Source organism: Lepidothrix coronata, unplaced genomic scaffold (assembly GCF_001604755.1).
Source record: "Lepidothrix coronata isolate B3197 unplaced genomic scaffold, Lepidothrix_coronata-1.0 Scaffold101, whole genome shotgun sequence".
NCBI lineage: Eukaryota > Metazoa > Chordata > Aves > Passeriformes > Pipridae > Lepidothrix > Lepidothrix coronata.
Genome location: NW_016690281.1, coordinates 2,406,360 through 2,432,587, shown reverse-complemented (window position 1 = coordinate 2,432,587; position 26,228 = coordinate 2,406,360). Strand labels below are relative to the sequence as shown.

Sequence of the window (26,228 nt, the reverse complement as noted above, 5' to 3'; positions counted from 1 at the left end):
GGAGTTCACAAATGCTGACTCCCTGTGAAACTCGGGAGGATGGATTGCAAGGGGGGGACACGGTGGGTGATGCCCCTTTGCCAGCTCCCTAAAAGCCTCAGGTCAGGGGGCTGTAGGTTGGTAATGGAAATGGGAGGACTGGAGGGGGAGGGCTGTCCTCTGGCAGGAAGGGACAATGGAGCAGGATGGGTGGCTTGGAAACTGGGATTTGTTCAAGCTGGCGTTGATGGTGATCCTAGTGCCCAGCATCTGATGCCTGAGGGATTTGGTCTAAAGACAGCAGGGCTTGTGGACACGGTCCTGTGGGAGGGAAACTGCTCAGGAGCACATTCCCACCTCCTGCTGCTGCACTGGAGGGGCCCAAGCTGAGGGTCTGAACTGCAGAGGCAGAAGGGATACGGGATGTGACAGCTGGACCAGATCTGGAGAAACCCAGCGAGGGATGCTCGTGGGTCTTGCTTGGAGTCTCCTCCCCTCCATGAAACCTCTGGAGCCTCCTCTCTGCTCCCGAGCACCAGCAGCTGCCGTGGGTATGGGGGTGCCAGTGCCCCTCCCTGCCTGTCTCCCCCAGGCTGCTGTGTGGGTGGCCGTGGTGTGTGGGGGGAGCGGGGCGGGTGCCTCCCCTCCCACCCTCCTCCAAAAAGTGATGCCTCTGGCTCCAAAATTCTCCCACTGGAGGTCCTGGGGAAGCTGCATTCATTCTGTGCTCCCCAGGAGCAGGAAGGTGGGGGGGGGCCAGGGCAGAGCCCAGGGCTGGTTGGCAGTGGCTGCAGGCAGGAGGAGCACGGGGCATCTGCCAAGGGCTTGGAGGCTCACTTGCTAGGGCTTGTTCATGGCACATACTCCTCATCAAGGCTCAGGCTCAGACCTTGGATCCCATTTCCTAGGAAAAATGCAGTGAAAAGGGTCTTTTTTTCCTTTTTTTTTTTTTTTTTACTGGTTTCTGGAGGTTTGGGGGTGGGGGCACATGGGGGATGCTGGGGAAATGCTCAGGGGAGTACAAAACGTTTGGCTGGACACTTGTGCCAAGGCACCTTGAGCTGCAGTTTATCGAGTGGAAGGCCACCTCATCTTGCATTTCAATAGTCCTGGGCAAGGTTCCCCTGCCCTGGGACCAGGGAGCTTTAATGAACAGGTTGCTTTTACAGTACAAGGTTAAAAGAGGTGGGTCCCTTGAGGAGCCTTTGTCCCAGGACTCGGGTCACCCTCCAAAGGGAGAGTGGGCTGCAATGGGACCTGCTGTGCAAAATGGTAATAGAAGAGTCTCTTAAATAACTAGAAGAAAACACGATCACGGACGAGCCCTCCCTCTCTGGGCAGCACTTCTGGGTTAACGAGCTGGTGAGTGCTCTGCCAGCTGATCTCACAGACCACTGGGTTTTACTGCACTCTGACCACCTCCCCCAATGGTGCTTTCCAGCTTTTAATGAGATCGGAGGTTACCCCAACCTGGAAGAGGCCTATGGAAAAGCGGTGCCGTCCAAGATCGTTCCCAACACTACCTGCCACCTGCCCAGAGCGGATGCCATGCACCTCTTCCGAGACCCGGTCTCCGGAGACCTGCCCTGGACCGGGATGACTTTTGGGCTGTCCATCATGGCCACGTGGTACTGGTGCACCGACCAGGTAAATGTAAACAAGAACCCCCTGCCCCGTGTAACGCGGCGTGGCCTGGGCTCCAGGCAACGCTCTACCACTGCTCTCGCCCTGCAGGGACCACCTTCACCAGCCCCTAGTGCTCCTTCTGGCCCGTGCTCTCGGGGGGCTGCTTTTTGGAGTCCACGGAAGCACCCGGGGCTCCCGCAACCCTGTTCTTGAGGTGCTTGGACTGGGACAGTTTGGAGAGCGGGATGCCGAGGGGTGTCCTCATCTCCTCGGTTGGCTTCTGGCCCTCGGGCAGGGAGGTGAAGCGTTTGCCCGACGCTCTGGGGTTGCTCGGGGAGAGGTGGCCGGGCGCCGTGGGCTTGCTGGGGCTGAAGGCTTTGCTCTGCCAGTAGGGCTGGCTGCCTGCAATGGTCTTTTTGGGTTCTGCTCCATCCCCTCTGTACTTGGTGGCCCCGAGGGGTTTCTCGTGCGTTGGGGAGCAGGAGACCTCCTTGCCTTGCTCTCTGCCCGCGGGGGTCCTGGGTCGGTAGCGATAGATGTGCGTCCCCTGTTCGTGACAGAGCAGAGAAAGAGGTGAGCTGTGGCTGTCGTGAGGATGCTGCTCCCTGCAAGGACACCTCTGTGACATGGGCTTGGTCCTCATGGACAAATCCCTCTGGCACTTGGTGTAGTCCCTTGCCCAAATTCTTCTGAGACCGGTGGCAGCTCAAAACTACCTCAAGTCTTAACCGTGGCTGCTGCTCTGATTTCTTACTGTGATAACACACAGTCCTGCACATGCAGTGCTTCAGCAGCCACTTCCCAAGCAGCCTGGAGGCTGTCCCGAGCCAAGTCCCTGCTGCCTGGAGATCCAGGATAAGGCATCTCAACACCTTCTCTCCAGCAGCAGCCTCAACACCCGTCTTAATCATCTAAGCCCTCATATCAGGCACAAAGAGCATCCAGTCATCCAGACCTGAGCTGTGGGATTAGGTGACTGCCAAGATCAGATGAAAGGATGGAGGGCTGGGGGAGGAGGTGGGATGAGGAGAGAACAGTGAGCTGCAACAGCACTGTGGGGGTGGCTCTGATTAGCTGGGTTGAGACACATGTTTGGATCAGATCTGAGCACGACTAATCTTAATTCTGGACTGGGTAAGGCTGTAACACATGGCTGTGGTCACCAGATAGTGATCTCCTCTTTGGGTGTGACTGCAGATGCACCAGGTGAGATGGGATCTGGTGAGTGCAGGTGCTGATGGCAGGATGAGCTGGGGCCAGGAGGCTGCAGAGCTGGCTGTGCCAACCTGCTCAGCCTCTGCCATGACCCTTGCCATGCTGCCAGTGCCACATCTCCACCGAGCTGTTGGCATCAGCTCAGGGTTCAGCCAGTTAGTCCCAATATCTCAAAGGCCTCTTTGGTCCTGGAGCAGGCACCTCCTGTGCTGACCATGAGGGCTGTGTTAAAGCAGTTCACCTTAGGTGGTTCTGGATTGATTTTATTAGATGCTTAAAATCAGTGTTAAGGTCTGAGATGGCTTCAGGTGGGAAGGACTAAGGGTGATTTAGCTCCTCTCCCTCTGAGCTCATCATGTACCTGATCTGGTGCACACAGTGCCTGAGCTCGGGTGGTGGGTCCTGCAGCTCCTGACATGCTCTGGCTCTTGGAAAGAAGTTAAACTATGGCTTCCCCAAGCATTCCACCCTAGGATTTGGCACCCCATCCCTCCTATCCATCGGGGGAATTGAGCCAGTTCTTGCTCAGGAGTGGCTGAATCCTGCTGGGTGCTGAGCATTCTCTATAAGCCTTTGTGGAGGCCCTGAGCTCTTTTAAATCAGCAATTCCTACAGATGTTGCCTATTTAAGAGGGATTGCCTCAAAACCCCGGGGCTGGCTGTGCTGTGGATGGATACAGCTTGGCCAGAGCTTTGAGGTGTGATGGTCTGAGCAGTGGAGTTGTGGGAGGAGGAGGCTGGACTCGGTTTCCTTGTCACTGTGGGCACTCTTTGGGGAGAAGATTGAATTGAAGGGGCAAGAGTGGGGAGAATAGTGGTGGGGAATGGTTGATACTGTCAGGAGGGACGTGCTGCTGTGGTGTAACACCAGCCCGTTACTGGTCTGGAGAGAAACCTCGCTGTGGGCTGGGAACACATCTATGCTGCTTTTGGGAGCTGTGCTTGGGCCCTGTGCCCAGTGGCTCCAACATTTGGGATGCACTTTGGTAAGGAGGAGGCTGCTGTGGTGTTGGTGCTGCTCATCCCTCCTGCCTGGCCCTCCACAGGTCATCGTCCAGCGCTCGCTCTCTGCGAAGAGCCTCAGTCACGCCAAGGCCGGCTCCATCCTGGCCAGCTACCTGAAGATGCTGCCCCTGTTTGTCATCATCATGCCAGGGATGATCAGCAGGGTCCTGTACCCAGGTAATGGCCCCCCACGCAGCTGTGGAGCCTGTGGGATGTGGATTTTCCCTGTCACTAAGGGATGAGGGGGGGGTTGTCTGGAAACCTCTGCTCTGCACAGACCTGGGGGCTCTGTGGGTGGGAGAGGGGCAGGAGAAGACACGGGTGTCCCCAGTGCCCTCCTTGAGCCTGCTGTGCATCCAGGTGTGAATAGGGTTGTGTATTTAGGGAAGGTGATGTTCCAGGGAGAACTTGAGTGCCACGTTCTCCATGGAATGGAAAACATGGTGTTTGCCCTGAGTGAGCCCCCACCTGTGTTTTGGGCTATGCTGGGCCATGGGCCAGCACATGAGAAATGTGGACCCCAGAAAAAGGTGCTTGTGGGGGTTGATGGTGATTCCTGTTGGATTCAGGTTTTCTAGAGTTAGTCAAGGGTTGCTTTGGTTTATTGTTTTTACATATGGGAGAAACTCTTCCCTCCACCAGCTGAGCACTGGCTTTCCTAACCCTGATGCTGTGTTAATTATCTGCCTCTCATCAAAGGGCCAGAACAAGTTACTGCAGGAACACCAGCGTACCCGGCCACCCTGAGCAGGGTGGCACCTGGGACCTGGGTCACAGCATCAAAGGGCTCTGTGCTCCTTGCCCTGCAGGACCAGGGGGTATTTGATGTGTGAGGATTAAAGCTCTGAGCTCCCTGTCACTGGCTGGGAAGGGAGAAGCAAGTGGACTCTGGGATAGTAAATTTAATTCCCTGTAAATACAGATTAGATGCTCAGCCAGGGTACCCTCAGGCAGTTTCAGTGACTTCACCTGCTGATTTAGCCCTGGGGGTTTGAATGCCCCAAAAACAGCGGGTGGGGAGCCTTGAGAAACCAAAATGCTTGGCAGTGGTGCAAGAGGCTGCAGCGCTTGGGTGGAAACAGGGGGTTGCCCCTGTGATCCCCCTGCCTGGAGAGGGTGATGCTCCGGCCCCGGTGGGGATGCTGCCGTGCACCCCGTGCTCCAGCAGCGGGATCTGGGCATGCACCCCATGGAATTGCAGCACCCGTGCGGTGACGGGGTCTGGCGTCACCGCTGGATCAGCCACAAAGCTGCTGACTGTGGCACTCGCCCACAGAGGTTGCCGTCCCTGTTTCTCCGCTGTCTTGCTCTGCCTAATTATGTGTCCGAGCGCTTCTCCTTTGATGCTAATCGCCCTGGCAAGGTGCTGGAAAACAAGCCTGAGAAGGACACGCCTGCACGCACAGTCTGTCCCTGGCTGGGCACGGTGCCGCTGCTGATGGGCTGTGGATGGGGCTCAGCGAGTCCAGGCACATCTGTACAGCTGTGCCCGGAGCCACTCAGCTCCATCCCCAGCCCAATGCTGTGGGATAATCTTTAATTCCCAAAAGCCTCCCCTTTACCAGCTGTTCCCATTGCTAGACACCAAGACCTGTGGCACAGCCACCACCTTCCCAACCAGGAGAACCTCTTGGGTAACTCCTACCATCGCCACGTGTAGGGTGTTATTCTATATGGGAAGTCTTATCTCGGCATCTGGGACCTGACACCAAAGCTCGGGATGACACCACGCCTTGGCTGAGCTGGCTGGGTCACCTCTGGGTTTGCAACCTCTGTAGGGTGGAGAACATAAGGTCATGGCAAAAAGTCCTACCTGGGTGGCACTGCTGGGGTAGGAGCTGTTGCCATCCAGGATGGTGCGGGGCAGCACACGCCTGATCTCCACGGCGTTGCTCCTCCTCTTCGTCACGTCCTCCACGCGGACGTGCTTCAGGGATGGGAGGCTGCCCAGGGGGCTGAGGAAGGTGCCCCGGCTGATGTGGGGGTCACTGAGCTTCCTCTGCATGGGAAGGATCTCCCCATTGTGGGTGACGTCCGAGTTGGTTCTCCGGAGCGGCCCGTAGCGATCCCTCACCTCGAAGTACTCGTCTGAGATGGAGGAGGCGTTGGAGCGGCGGTAGCTGTGGTCAGCAGAGCTGCTGGAGTAGCTCTCCTGGTCACTGAGAGTGATGTACTCCTCTTCCTCCTCCTCCTCCTCTTCTCCCAGCCCGTTGTGGGAGCAGGGAGGCCCTTTGTCCTCTTGTGGCCCTGCCACGGGCCGGTCTGGCTGGAGGTGGCAGGTCTCCATGGAAGCTCCGTTGGGTTTCTCCTCCCGCTCCTGCTTCACACCCTTATGGTCGGCCAGCGGTGGTTGTGTGTCACCCTCCAGGGCAGTGCTGCTGTCACAGGTTGTAACAACTTTGGTCACGAGGACACCAACGGGGACGGTCCTTGGCTTTGGAACTGGTGGTTTGATGGTCTCTAGTGTCTCCTCCTGTGGCTTCAAGTGGTGGCCCAATGGTGAAGAGGCAAATGTTCCTGCTTGCTTCGTTGTCCAGCTGATGCCTTCCATGTGGCTGGTAGTGGGCGCTGTAGGGGCTTCCATGGGGGGCTGTGGGATCTGTCTCTGGCAGGGGGACAGCAGAGGTGGCTCTTGGTCTGAGTTTTTCTTGGCCTCCATCTCCCTGTTCTTCAGCATCTGCCGGTGCTGGGCGCTGGCCTGGGAGACGTCGCACACTTTGATGCGGTTCATCTGCGAGAGCTTCACGTTCTTGACCTTGGGGTCAATGATGTTGATGTAGCCCAAGACTTCGCTCCCGGGCTCGGGGTCAGGCTCCACCCAGGTGGGCAGATAGTCAAACATGTTGGCTTTCTCCAGATTCAGGAGGCCGGGGTGGATGAGCAGGGAGAGGTCTGCCACGTCCCCATGCCGGTCGCCCCCCGGGCCCTCGGGCACGACTTTGCCTTTGTTGTCTGCCTTCTGGTTCTTGTCCTGGTTCTCAGACGAAGTCTTGCTGATCTGGTCAGCGCTCTTGGCCTTCACCAGGGCGTATTTAGGGTTTATCAGCTTCTTCACCACGGCGTTGGCGGGGGTCACCGGCACGACCGAGGGCAGCGTTACGGGCTCGGGTTCGGGCTCTTCACCCATGGAGATGGACTTGAGGCTCACCCCCTTGGACATGAGGTAGAGCTCCTGGAACTGCTTGTCAAACGCCTCCACCACTTGGCCCGAGAGGACTGTGATGACATTTCGGTCCGTCCTCGCCGCAGACCAGGTGAAACTGGAACAGAAACACGTTGGAAACTCTCTGAGCACTCGCTGGTAAATAACACTCCTCTCCCCAACCCTGGCATTCCCTGGGGGATTGATGGTGCCAGCAGGGACATGATCTCGTTGTAAACATTAATAATAATAATAATAGGATTGATGAAATAGCTCTCATCACAAATTAGAGTGAAGGGCTGAAGTCTTGAGCACAGTGGACTTGAAGTAAAAGGTACTTGCAGTGGGTCAGTTAGTTTTTCATTTTAGTGTTGGCTGCTTTTCCTTTCTCAGCTTGGGTTAGTTAAGAAAAGCAACTCACAAATGGATGTGTTATTTGTTGTGGCCAGAAAGTAGGAAATGTTTCAGCTCCATGTTTATAAAACTTATCTTTTAGAGCTCAGAAGCTGACTGGGGGTGATCTGTTTCTACCAAAGTAAGTTTTCATTTGGACAACCTGGAAAATACTTTGTGTAGGAAATGTTTAGCTGGAAAAGCTGAGGTTAGTGTGAGAGCTGGGACTGGCTGTGGTGTGGTTCAGTGCTTTGGTCCTTCCTTGTGCTTATTGCATCAAGTGGCAGAAAAAACTGGTGTGTCACACCACCTCTGAGAATGGCAGGTGTCCTCGACCTGTTGGTTTCAGGAGGTGGTGGGGACTCCTTGTCGCCCATTCCAAATCTCCTTGCAAAGTTTAGGAGCAGTTTAGGAGCAGGGAAGCAAGTCTGGGATGGGGTCTTGGGGCCATGCTGGGCGGGGACCAGGATTTAGGCCACGTGGGTTTGTGATGATCCTTTAACCAACACCTCCATGGGGGGAGGCAAAAGGGCAGGAGGAGAGTGCTGATTACCTGTAGGACCCACACATGGCTCGATCCCCATCCACGAACATGAACTTCTGGGCCAAAGCCCCCTTGAACTTGGTGGCCGAGCGCGTGAAGAACTCCGTCCCCCCGGTGCTGCGGACGCGCAGGTTCTGCAGAGCAAAGGCAGAGGTGTGAGCAGGAGCAAAGGGCTGCTCTGAGAGCATCATCCATCCCTCCATCAACGTCCCCCTGGATGCTCCACAGCCCCTTCGAGGAACAGAACGCTCTTCATGGCCGGCTCAGAGGAGGCCACAGCGATGGGGAGATAAAATAACTCACCCAAGGCCACGGGGTGAACTCTGCACTCAGCCTGGAGAATTTCCTGCTTTGCCCATGTGCTGGGCCCTGTTTTCCACCTCTTGAACTCCGTGCTGCCTGTGTCCGTGGGTGAGCAGTGTGTGATGGTGCTGCCAAGCACTCTCCATCCCCTGTGATCTATGGAAATGCCACCCTGGGAGAGGAGATCCCACTCCTCCTCCCCAGCGGGAGATGTACAAGGGCTTTAGGGGGAGCTGGTGACCCCAGGACAGCACACGTGGATCTGGTGGCAGTGGGTTTGCTTTCCACCACACTCCCCCTTTTCTGTGCTCCTAAAATCTGAGTGTTTAGTCCTGCCTGGTTTTAGGGGTGAGTGGAGGGGGGAAAAAAAGGCAGTGGGGCAACATCTTTTCACCCCCAGGAAGTGAAACCTGGTGATGAGGGAGCAGGTCCCTGTGGAGGGATGGGGTGTCCTCCCCAAGGGAGCCCAGGGATGGAGGGGCAGCCCTGGCTCTGCCAAAATACTTCTCTATCTCCAGTCTGGCTTCTGGCTCCAGCGTCTCTGTGGAGGGCACTGGCACATTCCAAAGTCACCAGATAGCATCTTCCACAGCAAAAGGGCTCCCTTGGGTGGGGAGCAAATATTTTCTTGTGAAAGCATCTGCATTCCTCCTGTTCCTGCCGGGATGTTGGTCATGCCATTGCTAAAGGCTCAGTGTTATCACTGGGTCATGCCCTCCACGGCTGTTTTTGTGTGCTTTTTGTTTTGGTTTGGTTTGTCTTTTTTAAAGAAAAGCACAAATAATATTGGTCTTCCCCTCCTCCAGCCTTTCTCATCTGCTTCTCTGGACTCTCTTCTCTCCCTGTAGACCACAATCAGGAATAGCCCAGGGGCCCCCCTGGTCCCCACTCCCCCGTGTCTGGCAGGAGGGACAATGACTCAGCATTGATTTTAGCATGATGTGAAAAGAAAGGCTTTTCTGGCCGTGTTTCCAGGGAAGATTCACATACTGAGCAGAGAAGTTTATGGGGTTTTTTGTTGCGTTTGTTTTTTTTCTTAACATTTGCCTTTTTGCCTGGTGTGTCTGGGGGGACATCCCAGTTTCTGTGGGTGTGCAGCAGCACTGGTGGTGCTGGGGGCTGGCTGGAAAGCAGGCCGGGGTAGGAATTCTCATCCCTGTCCTGTGTTATCCCTACACATGGTGCTGCTGAGATTGGTAGTGCCCAGGGTGCACAAACTTTACACCCAAGGCTTTGCTCTCTGCCCATCGCCAGCCTGGGTGTCGATCCCTCCCTCTTGGAGCTGCCCCTGTGCCCAAACTCAGGGAGCAGCCGTGGGCTTTTCTCGGATAACACCCAGGGATCAACCCTCCCTGGTGCCAGTCCCCTTTCCTCCCAGCTCCTGGTGTACCTCTGCTTGTCTGGCCTGTGCCAAGGCGGGTGCCCGGCGGGATGGCCGGGTGCCGGGCTGGGTGAATCACTCCCCTTGCTCAACGGAGCGACCTCCTTGCCCAAGCCAGTTACTAATTGCCAAGCAAAGGCACCGAGATAATGAGGGATGTTTCGTTATCATCTCGGGGCTTAGGAAGCAGCTCCCAGACTCTGCCCTACTTTCCTCGCCCCCTCCTTGCCCTGCTGCCTCCCGTGCCAGCAAACCGGCTGCAGTGTGCGGCAAATCCCAACTTCCAGACATTTGCCGAGCTCTGCAGATGTTCTCCTGCTTTTCCAGTCCTGCCACCGGGCTGCTAATGTAGGAAAACACCGGAGTGCGTCAGCGCTGGCTTTTCTGGTCTCGGAGCGGCAGCAGCCTGCGGGATCCCAGACTCTCCAGGGAGTTTGGACGCAGGTAAAAGCTCGGCTGAGTTTGCTTTAATTGTTGGGAGCAGCAATTAAGCTGGGCTGGCGGGCATGGTGAGGCTTGGCCGGCCGGTGCTCTCGGCTCCCTGCGTGGGGGTCCCTGAGCCCCAGCATGTCCCACCTCATTCCAGCCAGGTGCGAGGGTGTCGTGGCTCCGACGTGTTCCTGCTCAGCTGTGGGTTTGCCCTCACCATAAGCAAATCTGGGGAGCCTGCCCAGGCACGGGCCTTCCCAGCAGCCATTTGGCAGCCAGTGCATGGCCCGGTGACGTCAGCAGCAGAAACATCACTTTTCTGCCAAGCAACGGGCGAGGCCGAGCGACTCACGGCTGGAGAGGGGTGTCTGCAGGCCCCGAGTGACACTGCTGGGCTGCTCCGCTGTGTTTGCATCTGGTGCTGGCAAGGGGAGTGTTGTGCCCAGAGGAAAGCCTGGAACTCTGTGTCCTGTGGCTGGAACCTGGGACTTTGTCCTGTAGCTGGAGTGAGGGTCCCCACTCTGGGTGCTGCTCCTGAGGCTGATACACTCCCCCCATCCTCTCCTCTGCCCCTTCATCTTCCTCTGCCTTTGCACGAGAACACCCTGATAGGTGATTTTTCTCTGCAACCCCTGCACACACAGGGAGGTGTAAGGAGAATCCTAGAATCCCATAACTGTTTGGGTTGGAAGAGACCTTAAAGCTCATCTCATTCCAACTCCCTGCTGTGGGCAGGGACACTTTCTACTACACCAAATTGCTCCAAGCCACATCCAACCCGTCCCCTTGGGTTTGGGGCACTTTGGGCTGAGGACCGACCCCTGTGCTGCCAGACATCCCCCCTTCTGCTTTGTCATCCCTGGTTTTACACAGAATTTGTGCACAGGAGCTATTCCATGTGCATCCCCCAGCACTCCAGGGCTGGTGAGCACGGTGTGTGTGGGCAGATCAGTCCCACCAGTGTGTGCTGCCCTGCACAGATGGGAGCAGTGAGGGCATCCTTGGCAGCTGCCGGGGCCGCAGGAAGCGTGGGTGCCTCCCTGCTCTGCTCCCGGCCCTGTGCTGGGGCGGAGGCTCCGGAAAAGGGGAAAATCAAGTTTTTTAATTCCAGCCTCTGGCTTGCGGGAAAGCCCGAAAGCGAGAGAACCAGCCGGCGGTTGCTCCTGCCGGTCCTGCCCCTGGGGCAGCAGCAGGAATGGGGCTGGCAATGGCACAGATCCGGCCCTGGCATGGCATCTGCTGCTCCTTCCCTCTTGCCAGCTTGTTCCCTCAACCCACCAGGACATGCTGAGCTCGCAGGTTTGCCGTGAGCTTTGCAGTGCCCTGTGTGACCTGTGCCCGCTCTTGCGGGGCTGCATCTCCCCAGACATCCCTCTGCCCCAATTCCAGCACTGGCTGGGTACCAGCAGCCCCCTGGGATTTCTGCACTGAGCTTTGCTGGGTGGAAAATCCACGTCCCTGTCTCTCATCCATTCCCCTCCATCCTGCTGCTCCCGGATTAGGGCATCACCTTCAGCTTTTGCTACAGGAGAAATGGACTAAACTCATCTGGCACTGCCCAAAGTTCGGGGGCTGTGATTCCCCAGGACAGGATGGAGCAGAGTGGATAACTCTGGTTACATCCCTGCATTGGAGAGGTTCCCCAGCTCGGACCCCTCGGACCATCCTCACCTTCAGGTGCCCGGTGTGCATATGGGCTCGCTCGCACATCTGCAGGAAGTGCTTCACGTTGGTCTCATCCAAAATGATGTAGACCCCCACTTTCCTCTTGAAGCCTGCGTCCAGGAGGTCCTTGAAGATGTCTACATCAGTGAACATATCCATGACCACCGCGATGACCTGGAGAGGGGAGAGGAGAGATGAGTCTGGGCAGCAGGGCCGGGGACAACCCAAAGGTAGGGTCGGTGCTTGTTTTGTGAGAGGCAAGGCAATGTCATCTCTGTAGGAGGCTGGGATTCAATGTGGGGGAGCCCAGGATCTCCTCCGGCTCCAGCCAGCCTGAGGGTGGAAAGCAGGAGTCCCCAGTCCCATTCCTTTGCTGTCACTGTGGGAGGTTTCATCTCCACAAAATGTGTAGATGTGGCACTTGGGGACACAGTTAGTGTGAACATGGCAGTGCTGGATTAGTGGTTGGGCTCAATGGTCTTATATGTTTTTCCAACCATAACGATCCTGTGATTGCAGTGGTGGCCCTCAGCACAATATACTCAGGAAAAATTGTTTGCTGAGGGTGAATCCAACTTTCCTGCCTTTAACGAGCTCCACAAATTTCAGAATCCAGTTTCTGGCTGAGAAGTTTGGTGTCCCTTTGCTATCAGCATTGCAGGGAGCACCAGAAGGGGAGACCTCTGATTTAATGAGCATAGGGTAGAAAAAGATCTCTAGGATCATCGAGTCCAACCATTAAATGATGGGTCTGTCTGTCCAAGGGCATGTTGTGTGGGGTGGTTGCTGCCTCTGGAGTTATCATACAGAATCACATGCTGGTGTTGAGAGAAACACCATAAAAAACAGCTAAAAGTGACTTGAAGCTTGGCAGAGAGTATTGAGATACTTCTGAGGTGCTCTCAGGAGCTAAAGTGACTTTTAATCCCCTTTAAAACCAGACCTGGGTGTGAGCTGACAAGGTTCCTTAAGAGCAGCCAGGAGTTTGCAGCTCCCAGTTCCCGCACCCGGCTGTTCCAGAGGCTGCTGCTCTGGTTGGATCCAGAGCCAGCTCCACGCTGTGGGGTCAAGGCAGAGCACTGGGGCAGTGTTTGGGGCTGCTGACACCCCTCCTGGTCTCAGTGCCCAGCCTGGGGTGCTGCTCCAGCTGCACAACATCCCTCCTCCCTCCTGGGCTGTAAAGAGCGGAGCAGAGCCGGGATGGCCGTGCCAGTGCCAGCTGGGTTTGTCACACGCAACGTCACTGATATTCCCAAGCTGGAGCTGCCTTTGTACCCAGGGCGTTTGCTGCCCTGGCACGGCCAGGATGAGTCCCACAGGTGATAGGAAAGTGGATCTGTTCTGCACTGGGATTTCATGGAATGGCTGAGCACCAAAGGTCACTCTGTGCCTGTGGATTTGTACTTTCTGGAGGTGGCCTTGCTGGTGGCAGTGAGCAGCAGTGGTGGTGTATGAGATATGGCAGGAAAAGGGGCTGGAGGCAGCTGCCTGCAGCCCAGCTGAGCATCCTGGGGGAGCTCCACAGGGATGGCTGCCTCCCCTCATCCTGGGGGAGCAGCTTGTCATCAGGGTGCTGGCACGTCATTGTCCTGTGGTTGGAAAGGTGTCAGTGCTCCCATCTCTGTGGCTGTTCCTGGAAGGTGCCCTGGGTTGGGAAGATGGGTGCTCTCAGCCCTCTGCTCTTCCAGGATGGCTCTGCTGGCAGTGGCACGAGGCTGAGCTGGGGAGGACACCAGCATAGGAGTGTGAGGGGACACAGGGAGACCCTGGGATATTCCTCCAGCATAGGAGTGTGAGGGGACACAGGGAGACCCTGGGATACTCCTCCTTCAGGAAGGAAGGGACCGGGATGGTGCTGGGCACTTGCACAGTCAAACACGTCCAGTCTGGAGCTCTCAAAGCACCAAGCTGCCTTTTAATTAGGTTTGTGCCACAGGACAACCTGGAGAGCTTTAATTAAGCAGAGGATGGCGCGTTATGACATTGCTGCCTCTTCCTTTTCTGCAGGCGATGGGGTGAGGAGCGAGGCTGTGTGTGGAGCCCCAGCCCTGCTGTCTCTGATGCTGCCTTGGCCTCCCCAGCCCTGGCTACATACGAGTGTTTTGGGAAGTGCCAAGGGAGGATTTATGGCTCTGCCACTCGATTTTAGCTGAATTCCCATTTATCCTCACCCGAGAGCCTCTCACCAGGTTTTGCTGTGAAAGGCTAAATCCTCACTCCCTTGTGCCTCTGCTCTTGTGTTTTGCTCGTCCTCACTGTCCTGGTGGGGAAACTGAGGAAGGAAACCGGGTGCCTGCTTTGCATGGATGTAAAGTGGGATGGGTTCAAAGCTGCTCTGGGAGCTCTGGGCTTGGATTTGCTGTGTACAGCAACTAACTGGGGAGGAGCTGTGCTGTCTGCTGCGAGTCCTGGGTGAGGGGCACTCACCACTCCTGTGGTGGGATGGTGTGTGCCTGGTTTAAGAAGGTGGGTTTGGTGGCAGATGGTTTGCTTCTCTCTCTGACACCGCTGATCCACATGGCTGTGGTCATGTCACTCTGCCTGTGCCCTGTGTTTTCTCCAGAGGAAGCTGAGGGCTCATAAAATGGAGATGACAATAGCACTGACCTTTATTTGGGGAGGAAAAGAGAATTTTCTCACTGTGGCCCCAGCATTCCCAAGGCCTTGGCTTGCTGCTGTGGCTCTGAAGATGTGAAGGAGCTTTGTAGGGGTGCGAGCAGGGGATGATTACACCCCCCATGCCAAGCCCCGCTCCCACAGGGGTGGTGAGAGAGCCGTGCACTGCAGGCAGTGGCCCAGGGTGGCTGGCTCTGGCACAGGGAGGCAGCCTGGCTCTCGCCCTCTTGCCCACATTTTCAACCCGAGTCCTCCTGCTCGGCTGGTGCATCCTGTCACTGCTCAGCTCCCGCTTCCCTCCCCGCCACGTCTCGCCTGCAGGACAGGCTTGGCCTCGGTTTGTCTCCGGGATCTCACGCCCGTGTGCCAACACTGCCCTGGCATGGAGTGGGCTGGGAGAGTGAGGATGGTCCTGGCAGCGCTCCCCAGGTGGAGACTGTCTGAGGTGAAATCTGCTGCTGGGCTGCCTGTGCTTGAACCAGGGCTGGGACCGCTGGGTCTGTGCCAAACCCAGGCATGGGGGCAATCGGCAAAGGATGGAGGTCTGTCTGCTCCAGAGCAGGGAAATCCTCTGTGCTATTTGTGTTCCAGCTTGGGGAATAGAACTGTCTGTGCCATCCAGCTGTGGGAAGCGAGCTTGGCACCCTTGTGCCTGTCACCTCTACCAGGGCAGCACTCCTTGCAAGGACATCTCCTTTCCCAAAGCCCCTTTGCCAAGGGCATCCCAGGAAGCTTTGCCATTCATATGGAAGATGCAGAGGAAATCAGCCCCAAATCTACAGCTGGATGCTCCCCGTGCCCACGAGGGCAATACTTTTCTTCTCTGGGTCCCAGAAGCTGCCAGGATCCACTGGATACAGCAGATGTGCAGGTGCCAGGTTCCAAAACCACAAGGAGTGGTGAGCACGACATCCCCCCAGACACCGGGCAAACGCTGCTGGGATCCTTTGGAACAGCTTTGATGAGCACTGCAGGACCATGTCTTATAGAGGAAGTTGCAGCTCTTTATTAGCTCACTCTGAATCATCAGATAATGAGTTTTGGGGCACACCACGTGAGCATTTAATAAATTAGGCAGGCACCAAGGCACAATTAGAGGAAGCGTGTTGGGATGGAGGAGAGGTGGGACAAGTAACATTAATAATTGCTCTCCCCTGTCGACCCTTTCATCCAGGAATGGAGGAAGGTTTTGTAAACAGTAATTAATAGGGCCTCCCAACCTTCACTGGAAGTTGCTCAGGGTAATTGTATCACCACAATCCCAACCTGGAACCTCAAGTGCAGAGAGGAGGTCAGAGTCGCTGCTCCCTCCGGTGGCTTTGGGCCAAGGTCAGTGTTTTCAGCCTGCTCCAATTTCTGGTCAGACAGAGCCAAAATTTAGAGAAGAGGAGGGAAATCTGCCTTCCTGCCCATCACAGAATCATTTGAGATTGGAAAAGATCATCGAGTCCAGCCTGTGCCTGATCTCCACTTTGTCCCTCAGCCCAGAGCACTGAGTGCCACGTCCAGTCCTTCCCTGGACACCTCCAAGGGTGGGAACTCCACCACCTCCCTGGACAGCCACTTCCAATGCCTGACAACCCTTTCCATGAAGAAATTCTTCCTGATGTCCATCCTGTGAGCTTTGCAGACTGAGGGGATCCGGAGCGAGGAAGAGATGGCCATGCCATGGCTGGACCTGGTGAAGGTCTCCAGGGTGAAGCCTGGTGGGTGCACCACATCCCTGACCACCTCTGCTTGTTGGCCACAAAGACGGGGATTTTCAGGGAGAGCAGGGATGTGGCCACAGGATCCTGCCTCTCTTCTCTCTCATTTATTCCCAGAAAGAGGAATCCCAGAAAGAGGAGAGGATCATTTGCATCTCCCTGCCCGGCACGCCTGGATTTGAGGCTCTGAACTCAGCAGCGCTTGGTCTCATTCCTGCAAGCAACAGGGTTCATCTGCACCCTCAGAGCAGCCCCACATGCCAGTTCTCTGCTTCCTCACCCCAGCTCTGCCTGCACGACCTTCCCAGCACCAGCAGCTCTCACGTGGGCTCTGAACTTTCCTCAGCTGGGGCCTGTCAGGGGACTTTGATCTCCTGGCCACGGGACAGCAAATCCTGTGGTGGGGTTTGGGGTTCGGCACCTGGGAGCATTTCAGACCAAGGATCTGAGACAATGTCAGGAGCAAGGGTCATCCCCTAGGATGCAAGTGAACTTCTCCCAAGCCTGTGCCCCTTTGCAGGTGGATGAAGAGCACTGCTGGTGTCTGGAGGGATGGGACAATTCGGGGGGATCGCCCCAGGGAGGACAGAGTGCATGGCCAGCCTATGTGACATCTGATGGGGTGGCAGCAGGACAGTCCCTCTGTCCACCCTCAGCTTCCTCAGCCAAACTCTTCCACCTCTGAACTGCCGTGAAGACCTCAAGCCTTGGCTAAAATCAGCAGGCACAGAGGAGGGTGGTCTATCCCAGTGTCCCCACCCTTAGGAGCACCCACAGATGGTCACCCAGGCTCTGAAGCATGACAGCACATTCAGCTGCAGTGACTGTGATCCTTGAAGACGGGGTGGGAGACCACGGAAGAACCCTCTTGCCAGATCCCCTAACTCCTGCCATCCTGCAGGATGAAGCACTCACCCTCTTCTATGTTTGCTGGGGTGCCATAAGCATCAAGGAGGCTTCTGCATGTCACCAGTGGTGTCACCACGTCTCATTCCACTGGCAGGGACTGCCTGGACCAGGAGGCAGCTCTGCTGCCCAGCCCTGCTCAGGGGGCATCAAGGTCCTGGTGATGATCACAGCAGCATCAGCCATGGCCCTGTGGCTTGGAGAGGCTCCAAGGGGAGGTGGGGATGTGCAGCTGCCTGACTCAGCCACCGGCTCTGGAGCAGGAGGAGGTGTGGGATGACTCAGGAGATGCCGTTTGCGTGGGGCAGGTGGGAAGTGGTGAGTAGGCAAAGCCAGACAGGAGCTGCAAGCCCGAGTCAGAGGCAGCAGGAAAGACCCAGGGATGAGACATTATTTGTTGTGGGATAATTCTCCCATCCTCCAGCCCACGGGACTGCAGCCCTCCCTTCCCTTTGCCCTCACTGCAAAGTGCTCTGGCGGGGAAAATGTCACAGGTAAGGACAGGTCACTTTGACTTTCGTGAGGTGACAGCGGCCAGAGATGGCTCCTGCCCACAGTGGGCAGCCCTGACACCCACATCAGCCTTTCCTGTAAGCCTTGGATGTGTTGGGAGATTAGTTTTCCTGCCTGAGCTGGGGCTATTCATGCTCAGAACTCTGGTCCCATGGTCCTGGAGAAGCTCTGATGGCTGCATGTCACCAGGTTTCCCTCTCTTCTGACAGGATCTGCAAACCCCAGCCCTGTCCCTGGAGGAGCCAGGCAGACCTGATGCATCCCAGCCTGTCTCTCTCTGCTCCATAGCCACCCTGGCAGTGTCTCCCTGTTTTCCTGCTGAAGCATCCTCCAGATTGGGATACTCCTTCTTTGGAGTGCTCACGGTATTGGACGCACAGAACTCAAAGAGCTTCAAAGCACTGAGAAACCAGCAGGTACTGACCCCTCCTGCACTTCCCAGCTGGGATTAGATCACTGGGAAACACCAACAACCTCTGCCCACCACCACCGGCCTTCAACACATGCCATCATCTCCCTCCTTCCCTGGTCCTCCTGCCCGTGACACCAGCCTGAACCCATTGCTCATGCACCCCCATTCCCTGCTCCTTGGTTGGATGACACAGGGAGGACAAGTCTCAACCCAAATCCCTTCAGCATCTGCCCAGCCTTGTCCTGCTCACCGGCTCATCCTTTTCCTCTGAAAGCCATGATGAGGCCAGTTCGGAGCACCACAGTTATCTTGGGCAAAACTTGACCCTCGTGTGTCAGTGCCAGACCAGAGGCTTTGGCTACTTTGCCCCAGGGCTGCACTGGGTCTCGGGGCCACGCACTGGGCAGACAGTGGACACAAGGACGGAGGCCAGACCATGACCCTTGGGTCACGTGCCAAACAGCTGGTGGACCCAAGGCCAGATCGTGACCCCAGGTTCCTGCGTGCTGCCACGTGCTGTCACACTGGGAACAACAACTGTGGGGTGCCCGGCACTGCGGCCTCGCAGCTGGGAAGCAGCTCAACCCATTTTTCTCCGCAGCGGTTTCCCCCACAGCCCTGTAGGGACCCTGGGATTAACAACGCGGCCATATGGACCATGGGAAGGGTTGTATTCCTCCCAGGGAGCGCTGGACCAGGCGAACAGCATCCTCAGCGAGACCCGACCCCCAAATATTGGTCCCACGGAAAAACCCGAACGCTTGCCCGCGCTGCCTTTGCTTGGGCACAGCTTCCCGCGGGACAGGCACTGCCTGGCAGAGCAGGACTTCCAGCAGGACGCCCTGGGGCACATCCTGCCCCGTCCCCGCGGCACGCCTCACCTTCTGAGCCTGGCAGATCATCTTCCTCACCACCTCCTTGATGTGCGCCTGCCCCTCGATGGGCGGCTGCATGTAGACGGTGGCGCGGGTGACCCCGCGGTAGGCGATGGTCTCGGGCCAGCCCAGGTCCAGCTGCGGGATGGAGCGGTCGGACCTCTGGGGCCAGTACTCCAGGGAAGGAGCCATGTCCTGCTCGTCCCCTTGGCTGTTGCCATCCCCTTCGCTCCCCCCCGTGCTGCCGCCGTGGCGCGGGATGTACTCGGAGCCGGGGTCGTACGTCTCCAGCGTGTCCAGGATCTTCTTGAGCTCCAGCTCGGAGAGGAAGTCCCTGATGTTCTCCCTCTTCAGGACCTCGTAGAAGGCGTCGCGGCCACGGGAGGCCAGTGCCTCCAGGGCCAGGCGTTGCTCCTCGCTGTAGAAGAACTCAGGCTTGGACTCGCTGGACCTCCAGTTGACGTGGCTGTCGTCCAGGCACTGCACCTGGGAGAAAGCCATGGTGACCGCGCGCCTCTCCCGGGGGAGCTCTGTGCCCCCAGCGAGCGCCGGATGTCGGCAATAAATAAGGAATTAATTATTCTCCAGTCTTTAAACACACGATCCCCTTTGCTTTGCCCTCCCTGGCTCGACGGGCAGCTTGGGAAAGGCAGTGCTCCCTTTTCCAATGGCTCCTGCCACGCCGGAGCTCTTCTCTGCCGGGGAGGAGGATTTGGTTTCTGGCTTGCTCCCGGCTCCACGGGGTGAGAGGGCTCCAGGCAAGATAAACACGGAGCTTCCCACGGCCGGGGCTGTGTGACGGGGCAGAGACAGCCCCAGGTGTATGAGCACCACCAGGAAGGTCCTTCACCTCCGAGTCCACGCTCTCCTCATCCTCCGCTCTCCCAAGACAACGATAACGCACCCGACGAAATAAAAAGTGGAGAAAAAAAAAAGAAACAAAGAGAAAACTGGCTTAATGAAGGGCAGCGAGAAGCAGGATTTCTCGGCCGAGACGCCGTCCCTGGTTATCCCCCCTGGAGCAGCGGGTCAGCCCGTGGGTCTGGCGGCGGCGAACGCTCCCCGTCAGCCTCCTGTGCATCGCCCTGGCTGGCAGGTCGATGGCTCGGGGCTCCTGCCAGCGCGCAGTGCCGGGGCCGGACAGGTAACAGCAAGAAGTGAAAAGAGGAAAAGGAAAAGAGTGATTCATCCCTCCGCCCTGCCCCACCTGCAGTCACATGTTGCCTTCACACATTCCCTGCCCTGCCCCGATTAACTCTTTCGGCTGATGTGTCCTCACGCCTCAGACCCGGAGCCTGGGAACCCCCCGGAGCTGTGGGTGCCGGAGGGTGGTGGGAGGCTGGGGAGGGCTTTGGGTGTTCGTCTTAAAAAAAAAAAAAAGAAAAGCGCGCCTCTCTCCTGAAATCCCTCCCTCTCCGGTGTGCCAGCTGGTAAGTCAATATTTTCCAGGAAAACAGCTCTGTCCTGTGGTTAACCCCTCCTGTGCTGGTGTGGGAGCTCAGAGCCCAGGTGGGTCCCAAGGGGCGGCACCGGGTTGGAGCTGCTCGAAGGCAGATTTAGACAGGATAGTAGGAAGCATTTCTTTAGGAAGAGGGTGGTTCAGTCCTGGAACAGGCTTCCTAGAGAAGTGGTCAATGCCCCAAACCTGTCAGTGTTTAAGAGGCATTTAGACAATACCCTTAATTTTTTTATCAGCCCTGAATTGGTCAGGCAGTGGGACCAGATCATTGTAGGGCTCTTCCAACTGAAAATATTCTATTCTGTCCTGTCCTGTCCAGTCCCTTCCTCTATAAGGTTTGCAGCATGGACATGGACACGGTCACGTCACCAGACCTCGCTATGGCAGATTTCATTCACAACTGGGAGATGGACAAAAAAACCCACCCTGGATACACCAGTTGGTGCTCACAAGCCAGAAATGTGGACCTTTCTCCTGGAAGCTCAGATGAAGACGAATTTCAGGAATTGGGGTCAGATTCTTGCGCCAATGCAAAAAAGGAAAGTGCCATGGGCTGTGTCTCGCTCCCTCCCTCGCGTTGGTGCGGCTCATCTGGATCTGCAGCCGGATAAATGAGGGCCCTGCTTGAGTCAGGCTCCCGAGGCGAAGCTGCCCGTCTGCCCGGCTGCTCGGCCATCAAAGTGCTCCTCTCTGCAGGCACAGTGACCCTGCTCATCCCAGGGTGACAAGTCAGGTGAGGGGTTGTGCCCAGCCCGGCTTTGTCCTGTGCAGGAGGCGGCAGCGGGGCTGGGGGACACAGGGATGTTTCAGCTGTCTGTTGGGATCATAGAATCATTTAGGCTGGGGAAGCCCTCTAAGATCATCAAGTCCAACCCAGCACTGCCAGGTCCAACACTAAACCATGTCCCCAAGTGCCATGTCTACAGTGTAGGGGGGAATTAAGCATTTGGCTCCCACCAAATAGCAGCTCAGCGGGTGCTTCAGGTGGACCTGATGAATTTATGGAAAGGCTGTGCTGACCCCTTAGGGATTTTCCGGTGGTGGGATGTCACTTCCATGCTGTGGCCTGGCCAGTGAGTGGTACAGCAGATACTGAGGGCGCTGGAGCCAAAACTGGATGTTTTAGGTGAAATTCCAGCCCTGATGAGCAGAGGACAGTAAATGTGACAAAGACAAGCACTGAGCCAGCACCCATGGAGGGCTCCAGGGCCTCATTCCAGTTGTTGTCCCCCCCTTGGGTAGGTTGGGAGATGCCCTGGCTCGGTGCATGGAGCGTGGGTGTGTGTGGCGTGGCTGGAGTGTGCTGTGGTTGTCCCCACCTCAGCCACTGCCACCCGCTCCGGCTGTTTTTATTGTGCCGGGAGATTTATGGGCTCTTTTGCGGGGTGTGTGCGCTAATGATTTATTGCCTGTGGTGTAAGTGCTGCATCCCATCCATCGTGTGATGCACTGGCTCCTGGAGACAGCTGGTGGGGGCGAATTGGGATGGCAGAGCTCCACACCTGGAGCATCACCTGATCCCTGTATGGGGCGAAGACACCTGGATCCCCCATCCCCAGTTCCTGGGGGCTTGTTCACCCAGGAGTCTTTGCCCCACACAGTGAATTAAGCGCCCAAATTCAGCCTCTGTTTGCAGGGACAGGTTGCTGTGCCTGAGCAGGTCAGTCCTCCCCATTCCCAGTGTCCCTGGGCTGATCCAGCCAGACAAGCAGCGCCTGGCGCAGACACAGCCCCTCTCCTGCAGCCAGCTCCTCCTGGCTGCAGAGGGGAGCAGTCATTACAAGCTCCTAATTAATTTTCCATTTCTAGCAGAGGACCTAAAAGATGCAGTGGGGCCCAGCACTGGGCTCTGCTCCTGGCCTGAGGGCTCTGGCTGCTCCGTTGGGCTTGGCTTCTGCTTCCCCCATGCTCCAGGGTCCCACCGAGGGGTTCCATGGCTGAGCTGAGCCCTGGGATGGGTGTTTCAGCAGGAATATAACACCCAGACAACTCCTTGCCCTCTGGAGCGCCTTCCACCCTCCAGCCACCAACCATTTGCATGGAGCCAAGCACAAGGTGGTGGTTTGGAGGGGAAACTGAGGCAGGGACGGTGATGGCAGCTTTACTCACAGCTCCTGGGGGACAGAGTCACCGGAGCCCCGGCGCTGGCTCTCACCTTGGGGAAAGGCGGCCCAGGCTGGGAGTTTTTGACATCCCTGGGATGTGCTGAGCATTGCCTGTGGTCTGCCCCCACCGTGTCCCGCTCCCAGTGCACCCACTCTCCTTTATGGAAAGCCCCAAGGTGTCACCAGCTGGGGTTTCAGGCGAACCAGGGGTGAGGGCTGCCCCCTGCTTGGGTTGGGGGTCACCACGTGAGAGAACCAGGATGATGCTCCCTGTCATCACAGGGATCACCCGTGCTCGTCCCCGTGCTCCTGGGAGGGCGGGTGTGGACTGGGGAGCCAGGCAGCCCATCCATATTTATGCCTGACGTTAATTTCCATCCATTTCAATATTTTATGAGCATAACAATAAAAAAAAAGAAAGGGTTCAGTGCTCGTTGAGCCATAGAAATAATTGGGTGTTGATGGCCCTGGCGCGGTGCCACGCGTGTCCTGGGAGTTGCTGGTGCTGCCCATGCCTGAGAAATTGCCACAACAGTGCAGGAACCTGGATGGCCCCATGTGTATGGGGATGGACAGTGCCTGCCCTGGGGCTCTGTGACCTCTGGCTGTGGCCCCAGGTCCTGGTGGGGCTCTGGAGGTCCCCCCAGGGCAGCTGTCACTGGATTTAATGTGGTGGTAGATCCAACTGGTGCTGAGCCAGGTAAGAGCAGCAGGAGGTGAGGGGATGCTGCTGGGATGGATCTCGCTGATGGAGAGAGATGGCGTTGAGGCTGATGAGATAATAAGGTGGGGATGCAGAGGTGGATTTCCACACAGGGTGTGCTCCCTGTTTCTCCACCCCATCCCCTGCAAAGGTCTGGGCACCATGGCCATGGTGAAGGGTCAACATCTGCCACAGTGGGAGCGGGTGAGAGGGGGTGCAGGGCTGGCCCCTGCCCTGTGAGGGGTCTCAACATGTCACTGCTTCTGTCCCCCAGATTCCGTGGCCTGTGTGGACCCCGAGGAGTGCACCCGTGTCTGCGGGGCCGCCGTGGGCTGTTCCAACATCGCCTACCCCAAGCTGGTGGTGGAGCTGATGCCCAGCGGTAGGTGGGTGGGAGGGGGTCACCCCATCTTCATCGGGCTCTGCTGCACCCTGGGGCTGCTGCCATGGCTTGACTGTTGGGGGGGACCCCATGGATGGTCTGGGTGGGTTTGTGCATGGGACAGCCCACGCAGCCCCTCCGAGGGCGGCTCCAAAAGTGAGGTCAGGGGATGGGGGTGACCCTGTGGGTGACAGCAGGGTCTCGGCTTCCTGTGGTGCAGCTGGGGGTTCCCAAAACCCATCCTTGCCCCAGGGGAGACCCCAGAGCGTGCCTGCAGAGGGTTAGGCATTATCCTGGGGTTGTCCCATGCCATCTCTCCCGGTTCAGCCACTCCCTGACACTTCCTCTCCTCCCCAGGGCTGCGGGGTCTGATGATCGCGGTGATGATGGCAGCACTCATGTCATCCCTGACCTCCATATTCAACAGCAGCAGCACCCTCTTCACCATGGACATCTGGAGGAAGCTGCGGCCGGGGGCCGGTGACCGGGAGCTGCTCCTCGTGGGCAGGTAGTGACCGGGGGTTTCGGGGAGACTGGTGGGGCCAGTCCAGCCTGAAAAATGCCTGTGCTCAGCCTGGTTTATGCAAGGAAAACAAGCCCTTGTGTTATTTTATGTATGAAAGCCCAGGAAATGCAGACGGTTTGGCCGGTGTGAAGCCTCTCCCCGCCGCCTCCTGCCCGTTCCCCCCAGGAAGCCGCGGCCGCTCCCGGGGCTGAGGTCGCACACGAAGCACACGGGGGAACTTGGCCGCGTGGCGAAGGGCAGCGCTGCCCACACACGCCCCGGCTGCTCCCGTGGGACGGCGGGTGCCCGCGGGCAGCCCGGGAACCCGCCCGCGGTGCCGCGCTCGGGGCGGCGGAGTCAGCGCTGCGGAATGCCCGGCACGGTGCCACGGGGCCGGGAGCGTCCTCGGCGCGGGGCAGACAATAACAAGGAGGGAATCTGGGTCAGGGCTTTGGCTGGGCTGTGCTGGGGCTGCGGGGAGGGCTGGCTGGTCCAGCGGCTGCAGGAGCAGCTGTTTCTGGGCATCCTCCACCTCCGGAGGGTGGGAAGGGGATGGGCAGTGATGCTGGGGAACGGTGGTCTCGCGTGTTCCCTCATGGGAAGAGGGGCTCTTGCTTCAGGGCCTGCCTCGCCCCTCCCTGGCACTGGCTTCGCTGCCGGTGACAAGGGTGTGACAACGCAGGACAGCTTTCCCGAGGATGGATAATGAGTGTTTGCAAAGGGCTTTGCCCGCCCGGGGCGGGAGTCGGTGCTGCGGTGGATCCCGGCGCTTCATTAGCGTGTCGGGTGATTAGTGCGAGCAGGACGCTGCGGATCGCGGGGACAGAGCCAACGATAAGCGCTTTGGAGAGGGAAAAAAGCTGTTTAAGCTGCAAGTTTGATGTTTTCCTACCTGCCAGCATAGATAGAGACAGGCAGCCTGGGGTTATTCCTGAGCAGCTGCCAGGGAGGCCAATCGCCCACCCCCCGGACCCAGCGGGGTGGGGATGCCCCATCCAGGGATCGTGGAATCACAGAATGGTTTGGGTTGGAAGGGTCCTTGGAGATCACATCTCGTTCCAAGCCCTTCCCAGCACAGGGAGGAAAGGGCTTTGATTGTAGGATCAGAAAGAGCTCCCAGTTCCTGGACTTGGGCGTTTGAGCTCCTGCTGGGCCTTGGTGCCTGGCTGGAAATCCCCGCTGGTGTTTGATGTGTGCTCCATGCCCAGGCGGTGGCGTGGTGGTTGGAACACCCGATCCTTCCCAAATTCCCCCAGTGCCCTGCAGCAGGCTGTGCCTGCTGCTGCTCCCCATTCCCTGCCCAGACACCCACCTCGGGCTGCATGTGGAGCAGGGCACGGACACTTGGCACTCCCAGCTCCTGCCACACTCAGAACTCCTGTGGTTTTCCATGGTCCTTTAGCATCAAGACCAGGTTGGACAGGGCTTGGAGCAAGCTGGTCTAGTGGGAAGTGTCCCTGACTGTGGCAGGGGCTGGAATGAGAAGGGCTTTAAGGTCCCTTCCCAGCCAAACCGTTCCATCATTCTCTGATTTTCTCCTCTGTGGCTCACAAACATTCTGAACAGAGGGATTTCTCCCATCCCGTGGGTCAGGGTGTGTATTTTACGCTCAGGCTGGTTCCCTTTTCCCCAGCACCTGGCAGCAATGGGGGCTCTGGCTAGAGCTGCTTTCATGGCTTATTTTTTCTCTTATTTTTTCCTACTTCTGCTTTTCGAGATGAGCAGATGGAGATGTAGGAAATTCTGTGAAGCTGTAAATAAACCGGGCTGAGCTATAAATATGGCAGCTTTTGGGATGGGTCCTGCCCATTTTGGGCTTGGGCCCAAAATCTGGGGTCTGGCCAACCCCTCGTGCTTCGGAGGAGGGTGATGCTGTGGGGTGTGGCTGGGATTTGGGCGAGGATGAGGTCAGGGTGATGTTGGGGACTAACACACCCCTCTGTCAGAGCCTGGCCAGGGCAGCTGAGCACGGGGCAGCTCAGCCCAGGTCCCCAGTTCTCAGCTGGGTGCCTTGACTGGACATGGGGATGCTGAGAGCAAGTTTGGCCAAAGCACCCAACACCTGCAGCTGGTGGCTTTTCATAGTGAAAGTGCCCTTTGCCTGGAGTTTCCCCATGGGGGGTCCAGTTTAGCAGCCCCCTGGGACTGGGCAGGGGCCTGGGGAGTGCTCACCTGCCCGGAATGGAACCAGCACAGGAATCATTAGCACCCTCTGTGGCCCTGAGGATGTCACCCAGCAGCATGTGTCCTGCTGCTGACCCAACTGCATCTTCTGCACCGGCACTGGGACCCTGATTTTGGGGACCCCCATTGCCACGGTGACGCTGCAGGTGCCAAGAAGTGCAGGTGGGACAGGAACATCAC

At 57.4% G+C, this 26,228-nt stretch overlaps 2 protein-coding genes across 5 annotated transcripts in view; one reads left to right on the top strand and one right to left on the bottom strand.

Moving 5' to 3' along the window:
• The window catches only part of SLC5A10 (solute carrier family 5 member 10), a 39,749-nt gene that overhangs the window by 11,977 nt on the left and 1,544 nt on the right, over positions 1–26,228 (top strand). For all 3 annotated transcript variants that reach the window (XM_017823254.1, XM_017823255.1, XM_017823253.1), the window contains exons 8-11: positions 1,421–1,626; positions 3,867–4,002; positions 23,252–23,359; positions 23,717–23,867. In XM_017823254.1, the coding sequence (XP_017678743.1) occupies positions 1,421–1,626; positions 3,867–4,002; positions 23,252–23,359; positions 23,717–23,867 (601 nt within the window). The remainder of the gene's footprint in view (positions 1–1,420; positions 1,627–3,866; positions 4,003–23,251; positions 23,360–23,716; positions 23,868–26,228) is intronic.
• FAM83G (family with sequence similarity 83 member G) lies at positions 1,554–19,659 on the bottom strand. 2 transcript variants are annotated; one of them, XM_017823251.1, is made up of 5 exons: positions 18,717–19,659; positions 11,689–11,856; positions 7,914–8,038; positions 5,639–7,085; positions 1,554–2,152 (listed from the first exon to the last, which is right to left on the bottom strand). In XM_017823251.1, the coding sequence occupies exons 1-5, from the start codon at positions 19,209–19,211 to the stop codon at positions 1,733–1,735; spliced, it is 2,655 nt and encodes an 884-aa protein (XP_017678740.1). In that variant the 5' UTR covers positions 19,212–19,659; the 3' UTR covers positions 1,554–1,732. The 2 variants fall into 2 exon arrangements, with proteins under 2 accessions (XP_017678740.1, XP_017678741.1); XM_017823252.1 differs by lacking the exon at positions 18,717–19,659 and adding an exon at positions 16,920–17,137.

What these genes read in the sequence shown, in the direction of transcription:
- FAM83G (XM_017823251.1), bottom strand. Translation starts at nt 19,211, where the DNA reads ATGGCTTTCTCCCAGGTGCAGTGCCTGGACGACAGCCACGTCAACTGG. An exon ending in TGATCTGCCAGGCTCAGAAG is followed by an intron (nt 11,857 to 18,716) that starts GTGAGGCGTGCC and finishes TCCCCTCTCCAG; the next exon opens with GTCATCGCGGTGGTCATGGA. An exon ending in GCCATGTGTGGGTCCTACAG is followed by an intron (nt 7,086 to 7,913) that starts GTAATCAGCACT and finishes TTTCTGTTCCAG; the next exon opens with TTTCACCTGGTCTGCGGCGA.